Genomic DNA, 21,501 nt, shown 5'->3' with positions numbered 1-21,501 from the left:
CTTTGCATTTTCCGCTTTCCAGTTGAAGTAGCTACCTTACCAAACTGGGTCAGGTATCTCGTATCTGGGGGAAGGTTTATTTAGTTGATATCATTCATCGATCCTTTGAAAATCTTCCCCTATGCCCTGGAGTACTGTGGATTCATCAGTATTCGCAAAATATCAATTTTCGTGGATTTCGTTGTTGATTCGTAGATAATTCACAAACAAGGGAATCTGGATGTCTCTGTCGAGTCCAGAAACACGCCGTTCAAATAAAAAATACGTACCCAACATAATTTTGTAAATTGATTACTTTACTGTTGACACTTTTAATATCCTGCTTTGTCACTATATAATTTACCGTATATACATGTGCGCTTTAAAGATAAATTCGCCACTTGAAGGTTCAGACTTTTGAAAAACCAATTGAGTAAAATGAAGATAATAAAAAATTCTAAAAATTATCTTCGGTTTTTACTATATTTTAATATCTACGTACTCTACTTATTGTAAATGGCATGATTGATCCTACTAAAGCAAAACACGAAAAAAATATGAAAAGATTTTTTCTATAAGGACCATTATCCATTTTCGTATCCTCAAAACTGCGATGTTTTGAAAATTGTTCGCCACGAATATTAATGAAATCACAGCATCTAGTAAACAGACAGAAATAAAAAATATAAATGTTAATGTATAAATATATGTTAATGTGCATTTTTCTCCCCTGGATATGTAGGAGGAAAACAGATACAGAATTGATATAAGTGAAGTGAATAAGAGTTATTTTATTTTTTAGTCAGACTGAGTATGAAACCCCGAAATCAAACAAAAATGACATTAAAGTTTGGTTAGTTTGGTTCTTAACCGGGTAAGTAAAATTCAATCACTTCTTAAATTCGGTCATGGATTTGTACGTGTACTTGTACAAATTTTAATCAATCATGGTATCCAAGTAGATTATACTAGACAAAATTCTTTCAGCAGTTCTTTTGATTTTGACAAATAATTCCACCGTAACTACTAAATTAGAAATATCTGAAAACTTTCAATTTCAACTCTGATACAGTGCTTTAAGTAGTTTGGATTTTAAGCAATTCCGGGAAATATTCGTTTAAAAATGAAAATAAAACAAACAAAAACGTTTGTTTATTGAGATTTTTTGTATAAAAGATTGATTTATGTTTAACGCCCAATTAGCAATATTTCATCCATATATCGGCGATGTATAAATGAAGCTGTATAAATGAATGTGAATTCATTGTCGAAAATCTAGACAATAAAACAAGTTGTTCTATCTTTTGATGATGCCAGAGCTAAAGTTTTGATTACAGAAGCACTTTATTGACGTTGATAAGAAAAATAAAATGCTGTTTCTAAAGTCGGAGGTGTTTTCAAAGGTACAAATTTACTTTTAAGAATGAAGAGTTGATAAGAAACTGGTGTATCACCATTTGCCAAATTTGTGGGTTTTGTTTATCTACGAAGGATCTCCAAAATAATGAGCAATTTTCACAACATCCCATTTAAAGCAGTCTCAAATTTACTCTGGGCGGCGTTTTTTTTATGAAAAGAGTTGTAAACCATTCGAGATAATAACAAATCAAAAAAAAAAATCATACTTTCATGTCATTGAAATAATTATAAACAATTATATTTATTTGAATATAATACACTAAAATATGCAATTTATGCAACGAATTCTTCATGAATATAAAAAACTAAATCATTGCAAAAGATTTCCTTCAAAATGTTTTATTCTAATTTCAATAAAAATGTTAAACAATGAGAAACTTAACCTCGGATCGTCTTTTTATTGGTGTTGTCATAGAATATATCCAAGACTGAATTTCTCCTCTTTATAAGTGCAAACCAGATTAGCTACACTTTGTCAAAAATTAAATTTACAGATGTAGATAGTAAGTGTTGTAAGTATACTTTAGAGTTTTGTTTTGTCATCAAAATATTTCTATTTTATATAGGCTAATCATTTTCTGCGCAACACTTATCTGTGGTCTTGTGGCATACATCTTTAAGATGAAACGCTTTCCCAGAAGAAGAAAGATTGAGAAAAAATTTGATAACGAAGGTTTGTTTTCATAAATCGTAGCTGTTGACCTATTCAATTAGAATTTTTCGATATTAATTAGTTGAGATTAAATCTACTTTAATTATTGTCCCAAGAACAAAGAAAGGTTCAGAGAGATGCATAATAAATTCGCATGTATAAGAAAGATTAATGTAGACTACTTTGGTTATGGTAAGTGAAATAAAAATTGAAAAAAAACCCATTTGATGCAGATGCATTTGTGCATCAATTCTTGTCCTCGGGAATGGCGGCTGACATGGAAGATGGCTAGGTTTGGGCACAATGCATATGGTAACTCCTACAAATGCCATAACAACCTTTAAGCAACAACAAGACTTGCATGCAATCGCAAATATTTTCCACATCTTTCGCAGTGGAAGATAGTGATATATTAACTAAAGATACAATGTAGTAGGTTAATATGATTAGGAATTTTAAACATGAAAAAAAAATATTTTTAAATCGGATTTTCCGTCCACCTTTCAGAGAGAAACGCCTATTTCTTCTCCAGACTATTGACTAAATATCTTAGTTTTTTTTTAATAAAATCTGGGTGTTGAGGTGAGTCAGTCTTTGGGAATTTATGGATGCAAGACACATTTTGTAGCATGCATGTTGTTTTAAGCAATGCAGCGCAACAATCTCAATCCATTTAGAGAGGTAACCCTTTTTTTGTAAGAAGTTAAAAAACAATTTTTTGCATATTGCTTCTCTATTGGCCAAGATCTATCGTGTCACAGAACAACCGTTTCAACAGTAAAAAAAACCCAGGACTTTCACACTCAATGCTAAGGAACTGCCACTATCCATGTTAAACGAGTAAGTTTGGAGGAACTATGAAAGAGAATTAAACCATTTCTCCTCTAGAGCCCAACCACTAGACTTTCACAACCGATAGGACTCACTTGTACGTTTGATGTTACAGAGATTCTAAAATCTTTGAGTAATTTTAGGAGCTATTAAATATTTTGCGTTCTTTTGCCTTGAGTGTCGATGGGGGAGAGAAGGACGAGGATAGGGCGTATATTGTTTTTGTCCTGTCTGTCTGTATGTCTTTATGTATATCTGTTTGCCTCTGTCTGTCTTTTTCAACTTTAACCTAGCCCATAACTATGGAATGGGTAGAGCTACTGCTTCCATATTCACAGGTGTATACCTTGTGACAAGCTTTTTCCATGAGTACCACCAAATTTGAATTGGAGTTTGACCTACCTTTACAACTTTTCAAAAAAGAATAATACACTTTAACCTTAGCCATCACTTTTAAACAGTTGGAGTTAGGATTTTCATCCTTCATATGTGTATTCATTATAACAAGACCTTTCAGCTGGTATAAATATTTTTGACCTATCGATGTTGACCTAGCGTTTGATCCACTGTTTGCTAAATACTTTAACCCTTGTCTTTGTAACAAGACCTTACATTGGGTTCCAACACTTTTGACCTTTTTACCCGACCTTTGGAGTTGAAATACAATTGAAAGAATTCAACCCTCGCCATAAGCTGTCATGTGTACGGAAGCGTCCAAGTTTGACATTTTTTTTTTACAAAATGTAATTGCACCACTTTTCTGAAAAAAATTCCATAATTATGGCATTTTGTATATATATTCTTGTGTCGCCTGTGGAGCAGAGGGGCACTTAGGGATCACTTTATCTGACGTCTGTCTTTCCGTCTAGCTGTCTGACTGTCCGTCTGTCACACCTTGTAACTCAAGAACTGTGAGAGATATGAACTTGATACTGGGGGGTATTTAACACATACATTACTTGGCACTAGAGTATTTGTAAATTGCCATGGATACTGACATTGTGACTTCGGTCATTTTCTATGACATACTTTACTCAGTTAAAAGTGCCAATATATAGCATTAAAAAAACATTTTAGGGGTTATCCTATGCTCTTTAGCATGTACACTGATTGTCAATTTAGTATGAAATATACCTGCGCTACAATTCATGTGACGTTGATCTTTGATCTATTTTAGAGAAGAGTGAGGACTTTTAAATTTTGAGTGGTGGGCTTTTATAATAAACATTTATACAAAAAGATAGGTGAGCTAGCTCCATAGCAATTTAAAATCATGGAAATAAAGCTTCGTAATCAAGTGGTTTATTTTGCTGAATTCTTTAACTTTAAACGAGGCTTGAGTCTGATATTTAGAGTTATTATTATTTGTGTATATTATTATATTATTATAAGTGTATTTTATAGGGTTAATATTATATAAGTGTAGAACTGCATTGTATCACTCGCTTATTGTGTTTTGCCAACAAACTTTGAAAAAAAGAGATTTTAGGAGGTTGGTGGAATTATCCAGAAAGATGGTATAACGTCGGAGGTCCATGGGTCATATGCTCACCTTTGGTGTTTTATGCTCAGTGTGATACATATGTATTTATATAAATTATTATCGAAAAAGTAATTAGCGTCTTGGTTAGTTACTGAGTACGAAGGAGAGTGTTAACATTCTGAAACTTTTATGAAGTTTTTTTTTTCTAATGGAAGCAACCCTAATGACCAAATTACTTCGTTAGTATGTTAATAATTCAACTTTTCGGAATAAAAAATGGATTCAGCAAGAATTTCTCATGGAAGGGGGGGGTTACATAATTGTCCACAACACTACAAGACCTCAACAAAAAACCTACTTTATGGTTGGGTTGTTGGTCAACTTTGGTGGATAAGCTCAATTCTTCCATATTCTCATTCTTCCAATCAACTAATGACAGCCATTCAACACAAACATGCCAAAGTAAGAATTTCTATGTCGCTTACCAATTTACCTTATAAATAATTACAATATTTTAAGATCGGTTTCAACTCTTAGACTTTATATACACAAATGGTTTTGTAACCCTTGAGTGATAATCTATATGCATTTAAAGTTTTGATATGAAAATAAATGTATAATGATTAAAAGACATTCAACATCAAATCTGAATGTCGCTTCATTCATTTAAAAATTTCAATTCATCCGTATTTTTCAAGCGTTTAGAAGAACTTGCATGGAATATTAGAAACGTCTTCTTGTAATATATAGAAAACAAACCACATTTCTCGAAGACATGCATGGATCTTTTTTCATACAGTTCATAGCATATTGCACTTTTACACAAAAATTCCAAATTTTACTTTGGCAATAACTTTTGAACCGTACATACCATGACATTTATACTTCAAATATATAATTTTTATGGCAAGACCTTTCATTCGATACTACCAACCTTGACGTTGAAACCTTGACCTTGGATATTAACGTACGAGCTAATGAACAAAGCTTTAACCTTGCCAATAACTTTTAAACAGTAAGGGTTAGAGCTTTCATACTTCACATATGTAGTCCTTGTAAAAAGACGCTTTATTGGATGTCAGGAGGTTTGACCCTTTGACCTTGGAGCTTGACCTACTTTTAAAAAACAAAACTTGACCATATCTTTAAAAGGGTCAGAGTTAGTGCTTTCATACTTTTTTTTATCCCTGTGACAAGACTTTTCATTTGATATCAGGACTTTTGACTCTTTGACCATGACCTTAGAATTTGACCTACGTTTGAAAAATTTTAAACTAAGCGATAACTTTTGAACGGTTAGGGATATAGCTTATACATGTATACTAAATATATGTATTCTTTGTGGCAAGAGCATTTATAGGATACCAATAACCTTGACCTTTTGACCTTGTCCTAGGATATTTCCAGACTTATGAAAAAACAGTAACATTTGAAATAACTTTTTAAAGGTTAGGGCTAGGACTTGCAAACTTCACTTACGTATTCTTTGTGGCAAGTCCTTTTATTAGACACAAATTACCTTAACCTTTTGACCTTAGAGATTTCTGGACTTATGAAAAATAATGACCTTGGCAATAACTTTTGAAGAGTGAGGGCTAGGGCTTTCATACTTCACATATGTAATTCTTGTGACAAGACCTTTCATTCAGTATCAATAACTCTGACTTTCTGACCTTGATCTTGGAGTTTAACCTACTTTTAAAATCTTTTTAACATTGGCCGTAACTTTTGAATGATTAGTGCTAGGGGGTCCATACTTCACACATGTGTTCTTTGTGGAAAGACCTTTCAATGGATACCAATAACCTTGACTTTCTGACCTTTATCTTGAATATTTCTGTACTTATGAAATGCTGATAGAGCTTTCATGTTTCACAATTGTATTTCCAGTTAGAAGACCCTGATTTGTATACTAATGTATTAAAATTTTCTTTTAAAAAAACTTTAATCTTCACTATGTTGCCATACGGGGGCATCAGTGTGTCACAAACACATCTTGTATAATGTTATTTTAATATTCTTAATAATTATACTGAATTCGAAAAAACTTATCAGGTCTTGATTTTCGGACCTATTTCTGATTTCATTGATCTGTTTTGGGGAATAATTCCAAGTTTTGATTAAACTTTAATCTTCATAGATTCTGTTTCTGATTCTAAGTTTTAAGTTCTGATGTCATTGTGAAATATTACAAAAGTTGCATTATTATCTCCTTATTAAAAATTTATAAAAGAGTGATAAAGAACGTATAAGCACAGATACTTGTTAACAGTCCCCGTCCCCCACCCCAGATATTCAACCCTGGGGCTTGTTGGACATTTTGTTTCACAATTATGCTATATGACTATGAAAAAAATAATAAAAAAACCCAATTATAACCGGTCCACAAAAAATAACTTACTATTCAATATAAGAGATATAATGTATAGTGGGGTATTTTTGTGAGAGCAGATTTTTATGAGGAGTAAGCATCCCTTGTTGATTGGTCACACCCGTTGTCTACTATGCTCTACTATGATCAAGTAAACGGAGGATTCCGTAATCATACTTAGTATAAACACAAAAGTCTAACAGTTGGATAAAAGAAGTAAAGCCAAAAAAAAAAGATAAATTATGTATGAAAGGTGTAAAAACATTATTTGTCTCAACAAATCGTTCATTAAAAGCACAATGACACACAATAACAAGAAGATTTCGTAGCATATACCGGGTAGTGGGTAACGCATTTAGTCTTACGCCTATCATTAGCTTTGGAGGTTGTTCGAATCTTTTTGAAGATCTTTTTTTTTCTAGCTTTTCACATACGTTTAAAACATAAGTGAAAATAAATTACATGTATTTTAATCAGTAAGTTCTCCAATGACATAAAGTTAAGATGAGATGAGTAGAATGCCCAACCGTGTAATCCAGAATTATGAAGTAACGTAGTTTCAGTGCTCGAGAGCGCTAGCAAAACCCGTGTTAACACATGTAAAGTAATAAAAAGTTATTTATAATAATTTCAATTAAATGATGAATATTAGGTTTTGAATCGTTTTTATTGACAGATTCAATCGCTTTCTTATACTTTGTGTGGATGTTTTTGTGCATTTATAAACTATCATGCTAGATTTAATTTGTATGAAATTCTGTAAATATGCTAGTAGAATATAAATTGCCGAACAGTCTTAAATTTAGCTACATCTTTAAGAAAGATTAAAACAGGGCACATGCGTTCATTAGAATACTCTAGTTTTATTTTGATATGTTTTGTGTATAAAAATATCGACCACTAAAATTCAAAAGTAACATTTGCTGATGTCTTTTCTTATATAACAATGCTAATAAAATTGAAATTCAATTTTCAATGACATGAGTTGGTCACATGATCAGACTTTCCTGATTATGGAAAGCAAACTGCACGAGCCATTTGGAAAGTTACGATTGTGACGTCACAGGACATCGTGGATACGTTGTGTTGCATTTCTATAGCAAAGTCTAAATAATGCCTATATTTCTTTGTGACATGACTAAAAATGTAAAATATAAATATAAGAAATGAAATATCTTTTTTAGAGTTACATTGGATATGACATGAAGTCGGTATGTGATCAAATTCACTTATAGAATTCAATCACGTGACCGACTTCATCTCATACTCCAATGTAACTCTAAAAATGATACTTTATTCTTAGAAATACTCATATAAACGCGCGATGTAATTAGACTAACCCTCATTTTTTTCTTTATTTGACCGCCATATTTTATCTCTTAATCACAAGACTAGTGTGATCGATATTGAAAATAAACACCAATATCATAAAAAAATGAAGGATCAAAATAATGTAAAATCACATTATCAAATGGTTTTATCGAAGGAAACAAAAGGGCCTCATAAAGACTAATTCTTTTCTATTTGTATTAAAGTTGATAAAATTTTTAGATTCTGGGACCTAGGTAGGAATAAGAATGAAGATCAGATATTTACGTTTGAAGGCGTCAAGAAAAAAAATGCGCATTTACTTCCTCAGAAGTTAATATAATTATTCTTATAATTAGGTTGACGACAAACATTTTTCATTTTTTGCCCCAGATGATAGGGTTAAACCATTGTGAGAGATCATTGTTTTACATATGGAAGAAAACTTTTTATTCATGAGTAGTAGTTCCTCAATGTCTCACATTCTTTATCATTTCTACCCTTTACGTCAATTTCAACAAACTGTTGAGATTCCATTCAACATTAACTGAGCTACTTTTTAAACTGACTTGTTAAAAAAAATCCTTGTTGTGGCCTTATTCGAACTAAGGTATATTGACGATGCATTAGAAATAAACAATAGTCAATTTCATTCCATTCCCGTGTAAGTATGTCACAGTGGACTTGAAATTCAAAACACCAGAAAGTTTGCTATATCGGCTTCATATTTGGATGTTTTACTGACGAAACACAATAAAAGCCAATTGAAAACAAATTTGTATGACGAACAAATTGACTTCATTTTTTCCATTGTCAAATTCCATTAGTTATTATGCAGTAATATAACACTATCAACTACTGATTGTGTTTATGTCCCCTACATGTAGCTTATCTGCCACCTAAAATATCTCTCCGAGTACAATCAATTCTTAAATGAGGCAGGAAAATCACTATTAACTTGATGTTCCAGTCTTTTAAATAGCTTTGTTTAAAGTCAGAATTTCATAAGTTCAAGTTCAAGTTCTTTATTGACTTTGAGCTTTATAGCTCATCAGTAAAAGCAAATGCAAACGTAACTGCACAGTTTTAAAGGAGAATACGATAATTATGTACATATGATACATACATATATGTACATGTATATGACATAAATGATTAATTAAACATGTCTTTTCTAGTTTTTAGGCTAAAGTAAGTAAATTTAACAAAGTTGCATTGTTCTTTCACATTTTCAACATTAAAAAGTTACAACAATTGAAGGTTTTTTCCCAACACATGTAATAGGACTTTAAGTATTTTTACGGTGTATTTCATAAGCAGGACAGATTAAAAAAAATGAAATTCATCCTCAACATAATCTGAACACCAAAAAACAATATCTACAATGTATTTCTGTATTGCTCTGTTTCAATTGCCAGTTGGTGTGAAGACAGTCTCAATTTAGAAATACATTTTAATTTGATATTTTGATATTGGTATGGGTTTCCGTAAGTTAATTTGTAAATTATGATTTGCAATTGAATATCTGTAGAAAGAACACTTCCTAGAGCTATCTATTTGAGAAAAAAATATTCTGTCTCGCCTGGTAAAAAATTCTTTGCTTTACAATAGGGAGGTCTACACATTCAACTTTTTGTTTTTTCCCATAATTCAAACATACATAAATTGCAGAAAATGCTTTTAACATTTGACAATCAGTTTTTTTGCATTATGCATTTCTACACACTCATGTAAAACACTGTAACAATGTTGGATGATACAATTTTTTTGGTCAGGAATTTTCTTCCAAACTTAATTATATGATAGATTCTGTGGTACAGCAGAGGATATCGTCCTTATTCAGAATATACAGCTACATTACATATTGTCCATTATTTTACTCCTAAAATATGTTCGCAAAAATCAAGATGTAGTTTTTCAATATTTGGTGATTAAAGTGAACCCAAAATTCTTGACGAATAATTTAAGATACTGCCAATAAAACAATCAAACAAAGACAACAATGTCTCATGATTAAAGTATATGTTTCTAAAATTCTGTTTTAAAACAGAGCAATATGGTACATGTATAATTACTTAATAAGAGTTATCTCGCTTAAACCATTGTTATTGCTTTCAAAGGGTGACAAAACAGTTGTTACCCTGCATGATTGCCTATTTTATTTAATTTTAATCAGAAGGGTGACAACAGTTGGCACCCTGTGCGTAAGGGAGACATATCACCTCAAATGACTTGCCCAAAACCAGTCAGACTGACTGTATAATTCTGAAGAATAATAATACCTACATGTATGAATCATGATGAATTTGTTTGATCAACACGGGATGTTTACTTTAATTTCCAATTCCCTTTTACATATTTGTATTGTTTATGGATTCATTGATATCGATCACTGTTTGTTACTTGTACTTTTAAGTTTAATAAAATTGCTTACAATTTAAGAAAGATGATGGGTTTGCTGATGTCACAATAGGCTTTGAAGTAGAAATCTTTTTGCGCTTGTTGTAGTTAAGTAAAAAAAAAGCGAAATATATTTTCAACAGTATACAGTATAAAGAATGAAACGTATGCAAAAAAGCTTGTTTGATATGTAGAAAAAAAACATTTATTTATATATGCAAATAATTAAAAAAAAAAGGATGCATCAAAGATTAACATGCTTAAATCAAGAGTATTCTTTACGAGGAAAATTGTAAGGCTAAATTTATTTCTATTTTTTCAAAGTAAAACTCAATAAATCAGTATTGATATCATATAAATTTTGCATTCAATTCATTAAGGAAGAATATTACAAGTTACATCGACTTATTTAAAAAAAAAAGAAAATTGTATCACAATCGACAAACCGACAAAACATTTTAGCAAAGAAATATCAGAAGTTTGTGTCTTACAAAAGAGTGGCGAGTTTGAAGAACTTCTGAAACTTTTTTAAAGTAGCAGATCATTACAAAGAAAATACAGACAATGCCCTCGAACTTGCAACACACGGAAAGGACGAAAAATCATGAGAGGCAGGGACGCGGCGAGTAGCTGAAGAAAGTTTCAGCACAGACTAATGAATAAGTGCCGTGACGTCAGAGTTCCCTTGCTATGTGCTACTTATATCTCCAAACTATAAATGGAACTGATAAATACCGTACAAATTGCCTAGTGAACTCGATGCATTTTCGACCAGAGCAGACAGCAATTATTTTTTTCACTTTGATAAATAGATTAAACCTTTAGTGGTTTTAAATCCCATTACACTTGTGGAAAATATATATTGCCATCCGTTAGCTATGTACAATGTCAGAAGTGCGGTGAAACGAATTTCGTGCCCACTAGAAAAAGCACCAGCGCACACATGCCAAAGGACAGGCCCGTTGTTTTAAAATGGCAATTCTTTTAATATGTTGGAATTCAATTCCCCGAAAAAAAGATCGAGTTATAAAAACGAGATAGAATATAAATGTATGTCCTAAATTGATTTTTTATAACGACCTTCCAATAAAGATTCGCCTTTAACCTAAAGATTTTGATGTTGTCTGTAGGGGGATGTCGAGCAAGATTTTAAAATCTGTCACCATTTATTATAGATAACAGTACTTAAAATTTCAGGAAAATGTTCTCAAATCCGATTAGATTAATATTCTTTCTTAACTTGTATACATGTACATCATTTTGTTATATTTTTCATACTACTTTATTTTACTGGGAGAAAAAAAAATTGACTTCCCGCTGTGTTTAGTTGAAATAATCCCAAGTTGTGAGTGAATTATGACAATGTTTACGAGAACATTATCCATAAAAATGTGTATTGACAGATAATATGCAGATGATTTTGCACGTTTCATTTTTATCGCGCAGGCATACAAAAAAATGACGTCGCGCACCAAACATGTACAACGTCGTGATGAAAATGCTTAGTTTTTATCTGAAAATTGCAAGGTTTTAATTTTGTAACAAGAAATTGAGCTGGAACACATATTTTGTTTTAATATATCGATTCTACTTCACATTCATTGTGCTGTGTCTGCTTCATGTTAATTTTACAAGCATAGTATGGAAATGCGTTTACTGGAGTGAACGATGCATTTTACTATATATGTCATTGAATTAGCGTCACTTGTTCTCAACAGCATTAGTGCATTAGTAATACGATTACAATAAAACTATGCAAATGAATCTGAAAAAAAAATTAGAGAGGAAATCTCGAAAGGAGAAAATTTACCGGTAGCTGATGAATTTTCAGTGTGTGCTATCAGTCAGACATTAAACCTGATATCTTCCTCAAACCATTTTCTTAACCACTATGAAAAATTACCTAGAGATTACAAGAATTTTACTATGTACGAGGGTTGATCAAAAAGTAATGTCACAGTGTCCATATATTTTATATTTGGCGTCATATTATCAAATACAATATACCAAAAGATGCACAAATATCAATATAATTAACATTGAAATCTTAATTTAATAAAGTTTATTTGAATTTATTTTACAGATGTTTACATTAAAGAGCATAGGGGGTGTCGCCGCGTCAAAACGGAACGTCACGTTTTGAAGTGTATTTTTTTCTTAGAATGAAAAAGAAAAACACATTAAGATTCTAAAAAAGCACCTAATCTCCTAATTTTTTTAAAGACACAATTCTCGTCACTTTCTAGTCTTTAATTGAAAATTAAATGACAGCATTGGTATTTTTGATCATAATCATTGTTGTTTTACTCTGTTGAATTTAACAAAGGGATTGTCGAAATGGGAAAAAGGGCTCGACGAGTTGTAATGCATTTTGCTTCAAAATATTGGAATCATCACTAGCGACATTTTCAATAATCAATCAGACTTACAGAATAAAGAATGTAAATAAGAGACATCTTAATAGATAGTTTCAGCAATTTTGGGCGGGTGATTGGTCACTGAATGATTAGCAGAGGACAAGAAGAACAAAAGATAGGAGATCGGACGGAAACGCTGACTGGTGTCTGACGTTGTCAAAAAAGACAAACGTATAGAGTGACATGTGAATTCTTAAGTTTTTCTTATGCTTCTGTTCAAAAAATTTTGACAGAGGGCTTAATTATGAAAAATTGAGTGTGTAATGGTACCAAGAATTCTTTAAAAAAGTGGAATTCGTGGAAGTGTTTGCGAATCACAAATATATTTTACTGAAACGAAGGGGAAACGCTTAAAACTATGACGGCGTGTATCCGTCATATGACCTTATATTTAGGTGAGGCGACTACCATCAACACGCATTGTTTAAATCCGATATTTTGAAAAGTATACATCATATTCCTTTGATTTTTCAGGTCTGGTTTGAAATAAATAAAGCTTAAATCATGTATAATTTTGTTGCTTTACGTCGATTTATAGCAATTTTATCAAAGTTGTGACATTACTTTTGGATCAATCCTCGTATATCACCATACATTGACTGGAATAAATAATAGAAATAAGCAAGTTAGATTAACTGCCAACTTATTGTTTTTTTATTTGTATAGGAAATCATTCATTTTTCTCTGATTTTTATGTAAGTTTATATACAATTTATAGGAATTGACGCATTGTCTTTGATGGAAGCTCTCAAAAAAAGAGATGAAGAGGAAAAGGAAGGTTGTTTTAAATCTTTAAAAAATGAAATGCAAGGGTATAATCGTATTAAAAATCTAAAAAAAGTAATTAAGAATTTTTTTCAACACTATGTAGTTTGTGAAAACATGCTTATACTTGTATATCCTACTATCAAAATTACCCACAACCTGATGGGATAATAACCTCTCTTGTCAAGTTAGAAAAATTGTTTCATAGTTTCATAGGTATGGTTGCTGGTTTTTCTTTTCCTTTTTTTTTGATTTTTTCTAAATGGAGTTTAAATTTTCGTAATATTTCATAAATATTTATTTAGTTTAGTTTATTTGTTCGTTCATCTCTAGACTAAAAATTTTAATGAAACGAGGGGGAAAACCCTTAAAACTATGACGGCGTGTATCCGTCATATGATTTTATCTTTAGGTGAGGCGACTACCATCAACGCGCATTGTTTAAATCCGATATTTTGAAAAGTATACATCATATTCCTTTGATTTTTCAGGTCTGGTTTGAAATACATAAAACTTAAATCATATATAATTTTGTTGCTTTACGTCGATTTATAGCAATTTTATCAAAGTTGTGACATTACTTTTGGATCAACCCTCGTACATCACCATACATTGACTGGAATAAATAATAGAAATAAGCAAGTTAGATTAACTGCCAACTTATTGTTTTTTTATTTGTATAGGAAATCATTCATTTTTCTCTGATTTTTATGTAAGTTTATATACGATTTATAGGAATTGACGCACTGTCTTTGATGGAAGCTCTCAAAGAAAGAGATGAAGAGGAAAAGGAAGGTTGTTTTAAATCTTTGAAAAATGAAATGCAAGGGTATAATCAAATTAAAAATCTAAATAGAGTAATTAAGAATTCTTTTCAACACTGTGTAGTTTGTGAAAACATGCTTATACATGTATATCCTACTATTAAAATTACCCACAACCTGATGGGATAATAACCTCTCTTGTCAAGTTAGAAAAATTGTTTCATAGTTTCATTGGTATGGTTGCTGGTTTTTCTTTTTTTTTTTTTGATTTTTTCTAAATGGAGTTTAAATTTTCTTAATATTTCCTAAATATGTATTTAGTTTATTTGTTCGTTCATCTGTAGTCTTAGATGTAAATGTAGAGGTGTCGAATGGTTCTATGAAATGAAGATTCTGTAAAATAACTAATTTTTTTATTCTAAGGTATATGAGGATTTGTAGATAAGAAAAGATGCGTCAATGTTATAGAAAGAATGTCAGTGTCCTGCAGACTTATCGATTACGTTTTTGACATAAAAATGTATTCTCTATATTATGGTTATTAAGAAGAAAATTGATTTTTTTTTCTTAGAGAACAAACATGTAATTAACTTTGAAATCATAAAAACTTTAATTTATTAAAGTTATTACTTGATTATCTTGACATTTTGATTTACTATAGTGATAACTTTTACAATTTCATTTACTAAAGTTATAACCATAAAGACTTTGATTGGCCGTAGTGTTCACTATGAAAAAATGTGATTTACTATAATAATGAAACGTTTGATTTTCTAGAGTGATAACTTTGAAAACATTGATTTGCTAAAGTGATAGCAATGACACTATTATAGTGATAAATTTTGATTTACTTTATTGTTCACTTTAACACCATAGTGATCACTTTGAAAATTCGGATTTAATGTGTATGTAAATCTCATGTGTCCGTTTTGCGCCTGACGCTAAAGAGACCTAATATGTGCAACTGTCTTTGTATTTGACGTGAATGGACGGGGATTATTGAACTTGTCACGGGAGATTTTGTGTAATTTAAATATATAAGAATAAGTCTACATTTTTGAAATTCAAATAACAATTTATGAAATAAAAATTATAAGGTATCTCCGTCTAGTTAGTAGAATATGCCAGCGACATCAACGATAGTTGAAAACATGGGATAATTTATGCTTAATGGGTTTTACCCGTTATGCAAATTATCCCGCGTTTCCAACTGTCATTGATGCCTGGCATACTCTATCAACTGGAAAGTTATTCTTCAAAAAAAAAAAAAAATATACTTCGCTTATTGCAAGTATTCTTTATTTAATACCAGAAATTCACAAACGTTTTGAATTATGTTTACAGAAACGACGTATATTGAAATGATTGGAAGTTCAGTGAACCCGCTGTTAGCCGAAATAGCGAGACAGATACCTGAAGAAAAAATACCGCAACTAAAATATCTCCTGGAATGTAAGTTTTATTCATTCATGATTTACACAGTTATTGATTAAAAATCAATTTCAATATGAAAATTAATATTGAAATAGTTTTATAAATTGTTAATATATAATGTTAAAATAAACAGATTTATAATGGTACTAACATCGATTTATAACTATATTTCATAACTATTTAAAACCTTTTTTTTTATCATAGCTGGCACTCTTCAAAAAAAAAAAATGAAATATAACTTTGCTGGCACTGTACACCTTTACTTCTTATCAGTGCTTCTTGCTTTTAAATTTGTATCCCAACAATATATTGCAGCAAACATTACGAAATATGAGAAAGTAAATGATGTGCAGGACGCTAAGAATTCTACACTTGACCGTTATGGTTTGCTTGATTACATGGACAGATTATACGAATTTGATGTAAATATATATATATTAATGGCCTACTTGGAAGCTATTGACGAATTAGAGCTTGTAAAGAAATGCGAAGAATTTGCGAAGAATGCAAGTTGTCCTCGAATTTATTATTCCAAAAAGAGAAAAATCAAAGGTTTTTCTTCAATTTATATCTACAATCATAAAAAAATTTAATAAATAAAAAAAATAATTTTCATTGATTTTTTAATAAAACTTTAATTTAAAATAATAGAAAAAAAAAAACAAAAAAAGAACATTTGATATATTTTTTTTCATTTGGGTTGTGGAAGATTTTTTTAAAAAAAAGAGTTTGTTAAAAAAGTTGGACAGAAAAGCAAAGCTTTAAAAGTAAGAAATAGATATTTTTTTCATAGACTTGTACATTATCTACCTTTCTGGTTATAGATAGCACTAGAGTATCTGTCAAATTAGCCACGGATATTGATAAGATCAATCTCGAGGATTTGACGAATATCATGAAGCATTTGCAGATATTGTTATCTTGTAAACCAACAGACATTCGTATAAAGGGAATTGCAGAAGGATGTGTTCTTTTGAGCTTGGATGTGAAAAATACATTACTTGAAACACTCAGGAAGTGTGATTTTTCAAGTATGCGCAAGCACAAAGTATTCAAAATCAGCATTATGAATGAGTGTATATTTTATTGTCGCAATCTAGGTGAGTATATCAATATGCATACTAAATGTAGAGTTATAATATATAGTTATTAACTCTTTTGGTGTTAAATATGGTTTATTGTTCAGCATAAAACTATCAATATCGACCTTCGCTTCGGTCAAAACTGATATTTCTTTGGTGAATAACAAACCATATTCAAGACCAAAAGAGTCATATAGGTAACATGTAACGTAAGTAACATGACTTTTCCCACATTTTTGTGAAAATAAACTTGCATTAATTGTACTACAAGTTAAATATTTGTTGTTACTTTTCCCTTAGCCACTACAACGAGATTTAAATGAAATTCCATGCATGATCTTCTACAACTCTAGTTATAAAAAACATTTTAACTGACAAAATAACTTTTTTAAATTAATTTCCACTGTAAGGAAAATTTGAATTCTGTGAAATATGCAAACACTTAATTTTTTCCCCCTCAGATGACAACTTTCACAAAAAAGGGCACTTCACAGAGAATTTAACAGAGAGCATCTTCAACTGGTTAAGCTGTTTAAAAAGAACAACACTGAAAATCTGTGAAATATGCCAGAGAAAGCATTCAGGTATATGACATGTCAAACGTTGCAATATTCGATCTTTTCCATTTGCATTGTAAAAACTTTCCATTCGTTTTTTATACGTCTTACTTGTTTTCTACATCCCCCCCCCCCCATTTATTCTCTATAATAAAAATATGAAAAAACGAACAGTATTTTAAGATGAAAAGACCATAAAACAATACAAAATTAGAGCAATACAATAAACACGGAGGTCCATTTAGATTCGACAAAATTTGCTACTTTCAAGTAAATAGAGGAGCCCAATTTGTGTTTGTAGAGAGTTCATGAACTCAATTGCATGTATGAAGAGTACCAATATTAATTATAAGGGGCACCTAAAACATATTGCTAGTGTTTAGAACATTATAGAGTAAACTTCACCAATGAAATCTTTTCTAACGAAACAGAGAACAATCCTCAGATAAAATACATGCAAATGAAAAATCATTGCAAACAAATAAGGAAAAACACAGTCATTTCAAAAATATACAATGTTTTTGAAAAATCAATTATACAAAAAATATTATACAATACTAATGATTGTTGACAATAAAAATGAATACAAATAAATGAAATAAAATCCATTCAGAGTATAAAAGAATAAAAAAGAATATATAAAGTCCAAATAGAAACTTAAACCGTACAAATGGATAATTGTACCATACAGATGAAAAATTATACATTTTAAATGCAAAATCATACAACAAAATGCAAAATTATTCAAGAAACGTACAATGTTGTACACAATACAAATGGAAGAGGTCAAATATTGCAATGTTTTAATTGCTTTATATGTATATGAAAGTGTTTATGTAAATAGAGAAAATGATGACACATATATATTTATGTATAAACATGTATTTATTTAATGACTTTATAACTGCTTCATTTCAACAAAATCAGGTAAACGCGAATAAGAGAAGAAAATAAACACCTATATTTGTTAAATTATGCTAGTTATAGGATTTTTTTTCAAAGAGCATGTATTTACGAGGGCTTCTCCAAATTTATTGAGACATTGTGTATATTTTTCTTTCCAATTAACGTCTTTTTGTGAAAATTTCCATAAACGTTTGACGAAACAGTCACGAAATCAGATGTTGAAAATATGTAACACCAATTTTGAAAGTCCCGGTGGACCCATAATAAAAGCGAAAATAAGTCTATTCATGTGAATAATATTTCAGTTTAATTTTGACTTTATGTTGTGCAAGTCAGAATTTGATCAGACGTTCGGAGATCATTTTAAAAGTAGGCGCAGAAAAGCAATCTAATACCGACGACTAAATGGATTTTGACGTCAAGGCGGAGAAGCGAGAAAACCTTAAATTTTGTATAGCGCTATGTAAAACTCTTCCAAACTGACCAACTTGCTAAAACAATAACACCCAGGGAAAAAAACATGTTGAGGGTTTGTTATATCATTGGGTTATTCTTTTTAAACCAAAAATTCAACCAGAGTGGAATAAAATGCCCCGGACGACAATTAATTATTACAGAATTAATAGCGTTGAGCTGCGTAACATAAATTTGCACAACATGATGCCAAGGCATGTTTTGCAACCTTAATTGTTTTTTAGAGTTAATTATAACAAACAGAGAAGAATAGATATTTCCCGATCATTATACATACGACAACATCTCCGGCTGATGTGGCATTTAATTGACGTAGCGGTTTATTCCTTTCTTATAAAATTTTAATGAATTTATTTCTGCCCTTTATGGAGTTAAAATAGAGGTCTCAATAAATTCCGAACAATCCTTTTACACATGTATCTATCATACATTTCAATTATGTGAAGCAATCTTTCCTTTTTGATAAACTAGATATCATTTAAATTTTGATTCTTCGTTCACAACTTTTTTAAAAACATTTGTGTCTGAAATATTTATAATATTTATCAGCGTAGTACACATCATAAAATGATATGTCTTTTATCAGGAATGTTTTTGAAAATACGCACAAAATCTTCTCATGAAATTTCTAACCGTAAAGCTTAAGAAAGCAAAGATTTTCAATTTTATTACAGTAAGACAAGACACATTGACACATATTGCTGTGAATACTAAGCGGAATTCGGAATATTTAAATAAAGTGCCTAACGAAGAGTCAAAGGGGGAAACTGGTAACTGAACATAACTGTGTAAAAAATAATAAGTAAAATGAAAGTCCAGCAGTCCTTTCCTAAATAATCGACGTCATAAATGTTGTCCGTTTTGTTGATGAAAACGGAATGCTTTCACAAAATTTATATTAGGATCCTTTAAATTAAAAGAAATATATGTTTAATGAAATCTTTAAAGTACACGTAGATCATTATGTAAAATTTAATGCAAATAAAATAGAACCACATAAACAATTCTTATTGAAATTTGAAGAAAAAAATTATAACAACCTAATATTCGTTTGGTAAACTGTCGGATGTCTGAAATTAGATTTGACTGTAAAGGCACTTCTCATCAGACTGAAAAGAAAACTGTATGCGTACTCCTCTCCGTAAATGATTTATACTGTATATTTGGTCACATTTCACGAATTCCTCTAAAATTTACTGCTGGATTGCCATTCTCATTATTGCACCTGATCCCACTTCTGATATTTCAGAGGTCTGTGTTTGCTCTGCTCCTATTTTGTATTGTTTTATTGACTTTGAGATTGAATACTGTTCGTTATCTTCATATCTTTCTATACAGTGCGTTGAGTGTAATAAAGGAAGGTGTCAAAATATATGGAGCAAAGCACATCTTAATTTTTTAGTTCTTTCCTAAAACAGCAGATTTTAATTATACCTATTCAAGATCGCAGAAGATTTTGCCTATTTTTTCCCTACATTAATCCGTTATCGAAAAGTTTTGTAAAAATAAGCCAAGTATTTTAATTATTTTTTACTTGAACTAAAATTACGCAATTTGTCAAAGAGAGACATCAAAACAGACGAACGTAAGGTTAATGAACATTTTACGGATTGCACGGAATATTCCTTGAATGAAAAATAAATTAGAGATAATATAAACCAAGAAAGTTTTCTGAATAAAAGGAATAAAAAACAAATTAAAATTTAGAAAAAAAAACGGTTCTGAAAATAATTATAATCATGTGTCTAATTTTTTTCTTAGGTTTGATTGAATTTAAACAATGTATTTATGAAGTATGGATATACCAATGCCTTACTGAAAAAAGGAAAATATCATCAAAACAAAAAAAAGTCTGACAAACTTTACATTTCAAAAGAACATATTTGTATTATAATTAATCGGGGTTCTCCATGGGCTGTGCTACTGTGTTGGTTAATGCGTGCGACACAGTAAGATCTGTAGTACTCAGAATATCCAAACATAAAAAAAATCTCTCTAAGAAACTTAAATCAGACAATTCTACCCTCTTTCAATTCTAAAAGGCAGAGGATCTAACTAGAGCTTCATCTTGCATAATTAATTATCTTTTAGACACTCTCCGGACTTGACTCATGTGAGAACAGATACAGTTAATTTGTTTTCACACCTCCATGTAACGGATAACTGGATGTTACATTAAAAATACATATTTTTTTTTTCTATAACGAAACGGCTTTCAACTTATGTCGGCGCTGTACGTCAAACATTTCACCGTACTAAAATTATTTTAATATTCTGAACTTTTTTGTAGAAATCTGACAAAAATCACGGAAAATTTACTTTCAAAATTGGAACATTATTTGAATGTATCGACTAGAATTTGTTATGCTTTTTACTTTCATCAATATGTATGACCATGCCATTTCTGTAACGCAGTAAAATATCAAACAATTCAGAACCCTGATTAGTATTAAGGAAGACCATGTTGTTTTTAATTCAATGTCCTTGTTAAATCATTGAATGTTTATCTATTCATTTAGTAGAATCCTCCTCGATATTTAGAGGAGTCAAAGTGGAACATATTGTGTGCGCTAACAAAAACAACGAGACAGACTTCGTGTCAAAAGATCAAGGTATGTGTATAAACATGCTGACATTAATTAATTTCTAAACTTGTAAC

The 21,501-nt window shown here is 30.7% G+C and overlaps 1 protein-coding gene across 1 annotated transcript in view; it reads left to right on the top strand.

Moving 5' to 3' along the window:
- The window catches only part of LOC134272207 (uncharacterized), a 77,823-nt gene that overhangs the window by 20,801 nt on the left and 35,521 nt on the right, over positions 1 to 21,501 (top strand). The window contains exons 6-13 of the mRNA XM_062754453.1: positions 782 to 853; positions 1,965 to 2,071; positions 13,579 to 13,638; positions 14,361 to 14,420; positions 15,734 to 15,841; positions 16,648 to 16,923; positions 17,367 to 17,489; positions 21,365 to 21,454. Of these exons, the coding sequence (XP_062610437.1) occupies positions 782 to 853; positions 1,965 to 2,071; positions 13,579 to 13,638; positions 14,361 to 14,420; positions 15,734 to 15,841; positions 16,648 to 16,923; positions 17,367 to 17,489; positions 21,365 to 21,454 (896 nt within the window). The remainder of the gene's footprint in view (positions 1 to 781; positions 854 to 1,964; positions 2,072 to 13,578; positions 13,639 to 14,360; positions 14,421 to 15,733; positions 15,842 to 16,647; positions 16,924 to 17,366; positions 17,490 to 21,364; positions 21,455 to 21,501) is intronic.

This window comes from Saccostrea cucullata, unplaced genomic scaffold, assembly GCF_032062105.1.
Source record: "Saccostrea cucullata isolate Sc308-1 unplaced genomic scaffold, CSIRO_AGI_Scuc_v1 ctg231, whole genome shotgun sequence".
Taxonomy (NCBI): domain Eukaryota; kingdom Metazoa; phylum Mollusca; class Bivalvia; order Ostreida; family Ostreidae; genus Saccostrea; species Saccostrea cuccullata.
This window is presented reverse-complemented; position numbering and strand designations above follow the sequence as displayed.